We start from the raw sequence: 9,162 nt of genomic DNA, 5'->3' as shown, positions 1-9,162 counted from the left end.
CCTGGGAGAGCCATTCTTAAGCTCATGCATGTTTACTAGAATTGGATTAAAAAAATATATAATAAATTGTATGGTACAATTATTGTATTCTGCCAAGTTCAGGTGGCAGCGGCATAGCGGATGGCTAAGATTCCAAATGCTCACTCTTAGCCGACCAGATTTGAACTTCAGCTTTGTCACTGACTTTGTGGTGGGTAAGCATAGTAACAAGGACCGATGGTCACAGTAAGTCGTTCAGGGTAAAAGCAGAATATAAAATGACGAGTATTATATCCCTGTCTTAGTTTATGTCTTCACATATGTACCTACACTTAGAAAGTAGCCTGGAGGCCAAAGGTGGAGGATCTAACGAGGTTCTTCCCGCCCCCTCCCCCAATCCAGGCTGGTGAAATTACTACTGCCTTTTCTTTTTCTCTTTATACTTATTTAATACTTTTCAAGTTCTCTTCAGTAAACACGTTCGTTCAACTCAGTTTTGTTAGCCTGACTATATTCTAGGCATCTTCCTAGGCACTGAGCGTTAATGGTGAAAAAACCAACAGCCTGGTTCCTGTCCTGATTGGGATTCCAGTGTTGAGATCAGGAAGAGCAGCAAATGTCCATTCATCACATATTTACATGTATGTGCCTGTGTCTCTCATCACGTAAACACCCCCCCCCCCACAACAGCGCTAAATGTGCAAACACCTCCGTACACCACAACAGTTCACCCAAATTAATGAAGATTTTAAGTTACAAATTGATAAATGAGTCAGGGTCCCATGCAAATATGTAGAGATTTTTGACTCAATTTTTTCTCCTAAAAAATTTTTTTTAGTATTTATTTTTGAGAGATAGAGAGAGAGAGAGAATGCAAGCAGGGGAGGGTCAGAGAGAGAAACTGAAGCAGGCTCCAGGCTATACTATGAGCTGTCAGCACAGAGCCCAATGTGGGGCTCGAACTCAGGAACCGTGAGATCATGACCTGAGCTAAAGTCGGATGCTTAACCGACTGAGCCACCCAGGCGCCCCTCTAACAAAGGAATCTTGAGAGACACCCATACTTGAAAGAATATTCCTGTGTCCTGAAAAATTAAACCCAGATCATTAAAACTGCAACTCTGATTGGTAATCTTACTTATTAATGTGTTAATAATGTGTGGACTTGGTAACACTATATTAATTAATCTTCCTGTCTCCAGCAAAGTATAAATGATTATGAATTTTCTTGGCGAAGCCAGAAGAGTTCAATGTATAAAGTGCTTTGTAAGTGTTCAGAATTAATCCAAGCCCTTTTCAGCCTTAAGCATTCCACCCTGACACAACCTGATGAGGTAGACTTTTAGGGCTCCCACGCCCAGTTCCCGTGTTTGGGGGCGTTCTCCACATGCATCAGCAAGCAGTTCTCAGACCCCAACAGGTTGTACAAGAATTCCTCTCAATGCTGACACTCTCTTCCCAAAGATGGCTCAGATCTTACATGTTAAAGACTCAGTCCTATAGGACTACACCCCAGGCTGTTATGTGTGCTTCTCACTGACCCACTGGATCAGAGGTTCCAGTGACTCCTTCTTGGGTACGATTATTTGCTAGAGTGGCTCACAGAACTTGGGGAAAACAATTAGTCACATTTACCAGTTTATGAAAGGATACGAAAAAGGACGAAAATCAACAGCCAGATGAGGAGATACATAGGGCAAGGACTGGGAAGATAGCACGGGCTTCCACGCCCCCTCCAGGCCCACCATTTTCCCAATGTTCACCAACCCCAGCAGCCCTGCAAGCCCAGCCCTTTTGGGTTTTTATGGAGGCTTCAATGCATAAGGATTAATGACATCCTTGGCCATTGGTGACTGATTGAACCCTCCAGCCGTTGACCCCTGCCTGGAGGTCAGGAGTAAGGAATGAAAGGTCCATTCCTCTGATCACATGGCTGGTCCTCCTGGTGATCAGCTCCCATCCTTAGTGAGGTCCAAAGATCACCTCATTAACTAAAGACACCACTGTCACTCTCAACACTCAGGAAATTCCAAGGGTTTGGGAGGCAGGCACTGTGAAAGACGAGATAAAAACCACACATATTTTTATCATCTGAATGACCAAATTTTTATTTCTCAAACACGACAGTATCTCAGGTAGGTATCACTGTCTTTCTCATTTTAAATTCATGAAACTCTTCCTCATTCCTTCCTCTGTCCCTGCATGCGTGGGACCTACGCTTCACATGCCATGCTTGGCCACGGTACCTGTGGGGCTTCTTTTTTAACTTTGGTTTTCTGACTCTTCATAGCCTTGGCGTTCTTCTCATCCACTTAAATTAATTGTAACAGAGAAAAGGGAGGTGTCCGAGGCCTCTCGACAGCCTGGTCACACGTGGCCAATAGAGGAGGGGTAGCATCTAATGTATTATGGAAACCAGGTCACTTTTGAGAGTGAAAGGAGTTGTCACTATGTATTAAGCGGGCACATCGGGCCCTAACGGAGACAGTCCCTGCAAGCTGGGACGCAGGGACTCATGGGAGACGTGGGGGTGTCTCTTTAAGGCCTGGAGAGTGTGATACCACCATGCCAGGACGGCTTTCTTTTGCAGGAGACACAAGGGGAAAGAGCCACCTGCCACTATTGTCTATTGTTGTAAGCATGGCCTTGCAGGGAACGCAGTGTCCCTCCAAGAAGCTACAGTACACAAGTAACAAGGGAGGAGAACTTGCAGTGCTTCCCCAGGTCCCTGTGAGGGGCCCCGCTCCGTGTCTAGACGTTGTTGTCCTTGCTCTCTCTGCAATGTTTCTACCAAAGAAAGCAATGACTTGAATGATGTCGGAAAGCGGGCAGTGGCTTTCCAGCACGGAATGGCCCCAAAGGGAGTGAAAGACTTGTCAGAGGGGGTGACCACTGCACCAGGATATCTGCCCTGGGGAATGTAGGAGGAGGGGTGTGGGCATCACATGGCCTCCTCTGTGAAGCGGCCCCCCAAGTTCCCTGTCACCAAGGGCTGTGGAAGGTTGATAACTGCCCCTCTCCCCACATGTCTACTCCTAGGACCCAGGGAGCCAAAGCTGCTGAGGGTCCTGGCCTGGGCAGAGCTCATGGACCCCACCTTTCCCAGGTAATGACTTGTATGCAGAATTTCTAAATGTCGCTTAGCATTGCCTTGGATAAGAGAAGCACAGGGACAGAGAGATCCTTTGACAGTTGTCTGCCTTACAACATTCATCTCATTGTATCTGCAAGAATTAACGTAACGCCAGACCCAGAGAGAGGCATCACTCCCAGAGTGGCAGGCTCCAATCGAAGACAGTGATATCCTCACACCAGTGCAGTCCTTGCCTGATTTGCTTCGTCCTGGGTCAGCCTCCCCTCTGCCGCGTCCTGCTCAGAACTCCTCCTGTCCTGTAACAAATCCAAGGTCCGCATCCTGCTTCTTCTCTGGGTGACTTCGGGAGCACGGGGCCCACCTCCTTCCTGGCTGTGATTCACCATCTTCCCAGCTCTGCGCTGTCCAGCCTCCAGGATTTGCTTGCATCAGCTTGGAGGCCCTAGCATCTCCAGTGTCTGCTCATATACTTCTTCTCCCAGACACAATCGGGGCAGACCCCTGAGCTGGCGCTCCCTGGCAGGGGCCTTCCTTGCCCTACTACCGTCCTCAGGTGTCCAGCCCTGGAGCCCACTGTAAGAAGGACACTGGATGCAGGTCTGTCCTCTAGGTCCCCCATCATTGCCGCCACATTACACATCCATAACTCTCTCATCTCCGGGGAAATCCAATGACCTGAAACTTTCCCTTTCTCGTGAAGGGGCAGTGATTGGTAGGTTGGTGAGTGGACCATGGCCTCCGCCAGGCTAATAGCGCCTGTGTGCAATTTCTTCCCAGCATAATCTTCCTCAACTCCCACAGTGAAGCCCAGTCCTGCTTTTCCAGCTGAAACAGCTGTATCATCACAACCGCCCATCTTGGGCAGCATCCCAGCTTTCTCTGCACCCTTCCTGAATCTTCTCGTCTGATAACTTAGCAGCTGGTGGGCTATTTCCTGATCATTTCCTTAAAACTGTTTATTATTTATTTTTGAGAGAGGGAGAATGGCAGAGAGAGAGACAAGGAGAGAAGGAATCCCAAGTAGGGTCCATAGTGTCAGTGCAGAGCCCAATGCAGGGCTCAACAAACTCATGAGCCAGGAGATATGACCTGAGCAAAAGTCAGGAGTCAGATGCTTAACAGACACAGTCATCCAGATGCCCTTTTCCTGACCATTTTATAATGCGTCCTTCCCATGTGACACTGTATCACATTTCTACACCGCAGTTCTCAGTTGTAACCTGCCATTAGGAGCTTCCATAGCAACTGATCAGGCTCAAGTCCACCCACTGGGTGCTGGAAGCTCCATTTTCCTGGTTGTCTGTCCTTCCTCTCCAACTCCTGCTCCCTGGGGTCCCAGCTTTATCCTGAGCCACCCCTTTAATGGAGCCCCTGCTGCTCCCCCGTTTGCCTTTTGTTCTCTCATTCTTCAGGCAATCAGTTCTCCTTTCTAACTTTGATTACCCTGCACAGCATTTCTCAATACACTATTGTGTGGGGAAGAAAACCTTTCTTACCAGGAGTGACACTGGAAACAGGCAGAAATTTCCAAGTTTGCTACACGCCTCAAAGCTGCCAGATTGCACAACCTTGGAAAGCAGACGGGCGTGAAGAAGGAGCCTGATGTTCTGGATGCTGTGTGCTGGCCAAAAGGAATTTCCCAAATCTCAGTGTTTTTGCTTCACACCTGCTTTCCCACCCACTCCCCTAGCAGAGTGTCAGTATATATAATGCCAGCCCCCCTCACAGGCAGGAGACACGGGCAGCTCAGCCTCACCAGGAACCTCGGCACGAAGGGACAGCCAAAGGTGAGGTGCTAGACTTGCCTACACGTTCCTTCTTTGCAGATTCTCTTACCCGAAGGCGTTCTTGGGCTGTGTCCTCACTCTCTGCTTCCTCCCTGAATCTACTCTCCTGGCAATTTGAATTCTCCAGATGTGAATACTTTCTGGGATTGGGATTTGGTCGTGTACTTTGTCTGTGGGAGTTCACGGATGGGTAGAGCAGGCGTTCTGCAAATATGTGTGCAATGTCCCACAATCCTCATTTTGCAGATGGGTACACAGTCACGAAATCCCCAAAGGCCTCTTTGGAAACTTTCCGGACAGCGGGTTTCAGGGCTCCTAGGGGACGACTGAAATGGCAAGTGGTTTATATTAGAAGCGCAGCGCGATCTCTCTTACTGGGATTCCTATGGGGCAAGTGGCAACGGAGAACTGGACCCTCTGTTCTATGTATCGTGTGTCACCTGCGTATATATGTGTATACACATTGCCTATTTCTTTCTACCTACATTTATACACACATGTGTATATACACGGGTGTATACGTACACATATGTGTGTATATATGCAGGTATGTGTATAGATAAATAGATATTGGTAACATCTAATACTAAGTAGATGTAGGTAATAGGTAAGATACAGGTGTGGGTCCACGTGCCTCCCCCCGAAAACCCCAAACCAAACCAAACCAAACCAAAAGTGTGTCGTCCTTGTGTGTTTCTGTGACTCTGCTGCAGGATGAAGCTTTTCGTGGGCATCCTGTTGTGCTCCCTGGTCCTGGGCGTCAGCAGCCAAAGATGGCTCACGTTCCTCAAGGAAGCTGGTCAAGGTAAGGACCAAAGGATGGCGGTCCAGGGAAGGCAGCAACTGGCCCCCCACCAGAACTGACCACAGTGGAGGCCACATCCCCACAGGGCAAAGTACACAAGTGGGAAGAAAAGCAGCACGGTTTGCAAGATAGCAGTTTCCCAGGCTTTTTTGAACAATTGAACCACATCTGGCATTATAACTTTGTGTATATTTAAGGTGAATGCATGTTAATGACACATTTGTTTACTTAATAGGATTGGCATTGTGTCTCTAGAGAGCACCTCTATCACGTGACATAATTATCCTTTCCCTTTAGTAGTTGAGATAATTAAGTTCTAGACTGTAGCAAGTTTGCTAATTATGATACGGTATTGATTTGCCTTCATTTTACTGTGCGCTAGATGTCTAAAGCTTATTTTCTACTGGTGGTTTTTCCCCTTAAATGACATCTGTCCTATCCCTCCAGCCCTGGCCCTTGTGGCCAGCATTGCACTGTTCCATGGACATCCCCAGGACGAAGGTCACATAGGCTTTGGGTTTTAACTTGCAGCAGAGCAGAAGACATCTGGGGTCCAGGGCGCCTGCTCCCCACTCACAAGTGGGACTCCAGTGCCACCTAGTGGGAAATCGGGGACAGCTCATTGCTGTGTCTCAGCCATGAAGTGGGTGCATCAAACTTGTGCTCTTAGTAACTACAACCAACAGTCGCTGAGCTCAGCCTGTCCCAGGCACTGTTCTAAGAGCTTTACATGTATGAATGAATCCTAAACAGTAGAAATAATAAACACATAAAATGAAGATAAGGCATTACATGGATACTACATAAACTACGATTACGCTCGACACTGGGTCTTTCTCTTTTGCCTACTACATTAATTCTTATAAATAAATGTTTATTTATTTTTGAGAGAGAGACAGAGTGTGAGCAGGGGAGGAGAACAGAAACAGGGGAGACACAGAATCCAAAGCAGGTTCCAGGCTCTGAGCTGTCAGCACAGAGCCCGATGCAGGGCTCAAACTCACGAACCATGAGATCGTGACCTGAGCTGAAGTTGGACATTTAACTGACTGAGCCACCCAGGCACCCCATACATTACTTTTTCAGGGTCTGCATTTTATGTAGCCTGCTCAGATTCCTTCAGTCTGTAACTGTCTGATCTTCCTCTTAGCTTAATCGCTTTACTGTTTTTGTCCCAGCCTTCCGAAGGCCCAGAGAAGTGATAGCATATAGAACACCTATAATCTTCTAGAAGTTATACGTGCATTTTTCTCAGTACATCTGCATAACCACCCTGCGGATGGCAATATACTCCTGCATTTACTGGGAGGACACTGACTTTAGAGGTGGGGGACCAGTTGTACTTTTTCTGCGTCTGATGACCTGTTTTTGTAAATCTCTCTAGGGGAACTCCCCTTTACCACCTGCTGGTTGACTTCTGACAGTTGCCTGGGTGCCAAACATGCCCCAGACTTTCAGAAATACTCAGGACCAAGTCGTCTTCAAGCTGCCCACGGGGATGAACTTCTCCCCTTGACCTGGTTGGGTGCCCTCTGGGTCAGCAGCCTCCCTCTGACTTGCCTTTGTTCTCACGCCCCAGTCAGAGGGTTCCCTGCGTCTGTCCAGGTAGAGGTCATCGCAGGACAAAGCATCCCTTAAAGACCATCCCACCTCTTGTTCACATACATCCCACAGCCAAACATAAAGTAGCAACAGTACTCAGAATGGAATCAAGCAGAATAAAACTTGCACCAAGGGTGCTTCTCATAACATTCACCCAGGGAAGTGAAACCTAAAGGAACACTCATCCCAGCCAACATCCTCTCCAAGGATTTTGTCAAAGACTGAGGTCTTATAATCGGTGGGAGGAAAATGTCTTTTCCTCTATTTTGCCAAGACACGATCACCTTCATCTCATCATTTGCTTTCCTTTCCAGGGACTAAAGACATGTGGAGAGCCTACTCTGACATGAGAGAAGCCAATTACAAAGGTGCAGACAAATACTTCCACGCCCGGGGGAACCATGATGCCGCACAGAGGGGACCTGGGGGCGCTTGGGCGGCCAAAGTGATCAGGTAACACGGGCTCCTGGGGATGCAGGGCTGGGTGAGCTGAGCCTGGCTGCCTTGGACAGTCAGGAGGGGCCAAGCCCTGGAGAAGTCTCCTGTAGACACTGCGGCTCCTCCTTCTCTTGCCCACCCTCTCCTCTGCGCCCAGTGTTGGCGTGAGTGGCTGATGGAGTCAGAGCGAGGCCAGGACGAATGGGTGATTCCCGACCCTCCCCCTATGGGTGCTGTTCACCCAGTAAGGGATGAGCCTAGGCTGAGATGCTGTTTCTGGGCCGGGGGGGTCAGTGTTTTATTTCCTCTTTCCTTGGCTCCAGTCAGCTCTCCCTTGCAAAGAAGAGAGATGGGGGAAGGGGCTATTCCTCATCAGCGCCCTAACTGATCTCCTACCTGCCTTCCTCCATTCCAGCAACGCCAGAGAGAATTCTCAGAGAGTCACAGACTTTTTCAGGCACGGAAGCAGCGGCCACGGAGCAGAGGACTCGAAGGCTGACCAGGCCGCCAATGAATGGGGCCGGAGCGGCAAAGACCCCAACCACTTTCGACCTGCTGGCCTGCCTAGCAAGTACTGAGCTTCCTCTTTGCTCAGCACTCAGGAGAGGGGCTGGGAGCCCTCTGAGGGCAGGGACGTGGAATCATTGAGTTCTCTGTCCACAGAGGCTGATGGAGGGCACCTGACAGGTGTCTAATAAATGCTTAAGAGATTGTTGAAAAGTCTGTGTTATTCTTTGATGTAAGGACTGTTCGTTTGTTCGTTCCCAGGGGTGATGGACAGACACCCAGGTGCAGGCCGGGCCTGTGCCCGTGTGGTTGGTGTGGGGGAGACCATGTCAGTGTCACACAGAGGAGACGCCCTGCACTCACCCTTCCCAGATCAGATCTGCTGCCCTGTCCACTCCCCTCTGGTTGCCCTGTGCTCGCTCCCAGGTTCTTCCGTGTCCAGACCCTTCTCTCCTGCCAGTTGTGTCCTGTCTCCCTCTCTGTCCTCAGCTTCCAGTCCCCCTTGGTTTTTTTCCTCATGGTCTCTATCCCTGAGGACGGGGGACACAGCCATGGGAGGATGGGTTTGTGGAATCCTGCTCCAGCTACTGCCATCTTGATCTTGTGTTGGTTTCCCAGCAGAACCTTCAAATCCAGTTAAAACCAGTTCCTGTCCATGCCATCTGAGACCTGCATCCAAAGCAGTTTTTCTCCGCCATATCTCACGCCTTCCACAAAAGCTCCCAGGAACAAAATATGTCAGCAAATTGGTGGCATAGTGACAACATCAACCTCTAGCAGGTTTTGTTGTCACCTCAGCAGAGGCTCTCTTGTCAACTTTGACAAGATTATAGACCTGGACTATCGCCACACACTTCCTAACAGACCTTAATCCCAGCCTTGTGAAGGCCCTTTCCTTAATTTATTCCTTCCTTCATTTTTACCGCTTTATAGCTCAACTCCTGTAACTA

At 48.8% G+C, this 9,162-nt stretch overlaps 1 protein-coding gene across 1 annotated transcript; it reads left to right on the top strand.

Annotated features, from left to right (window-relative positions):
- Positions 1–4,800: 4,800 nt before the first annotated feature.
- On the top strand, positions 4,801–8,425 carry LOC147576612 (serum amyloid A protein-like). The gene is made up of 4 exons (XM_086677842.1): positions 4,801–4,860; positions 5,574–5,665; positions 7,582–7,720; positions 8,121–8,425. Exons 2-4 carry the CDS (start codon positions 5,575–5,577, stop codon positions 8,281–8,283), a joined length of 393 nt encoding a protein of 130 aa, XP_086533968.1. The 5' UTR covers positions 4,801–4,860; position 5,574; the 3' UTR covers positions 8,284–8,425.
- The last annotated feature ends 737 nt before the right edge of the window (positions 8,426–9,162 follow it).

This window comes from Puma concolor, chromosome D1 (genome assembly GCF_028749965.1).
Source record: "Puma concolor isolate L17-30 chromosome D1, mPumCon1.1.hap2, whole genome shotgun sequence".
NCBI lineage: Eukaryota > Metazoa > Chordata > Mammalia > Carnivora > Felidae > Puma > Puma concolor.
The sequence above is the reverse complement of the archived record's forward strand: the minus strand, read 5'-3'. Positions and strand labels throughout refer to the sequence as shown.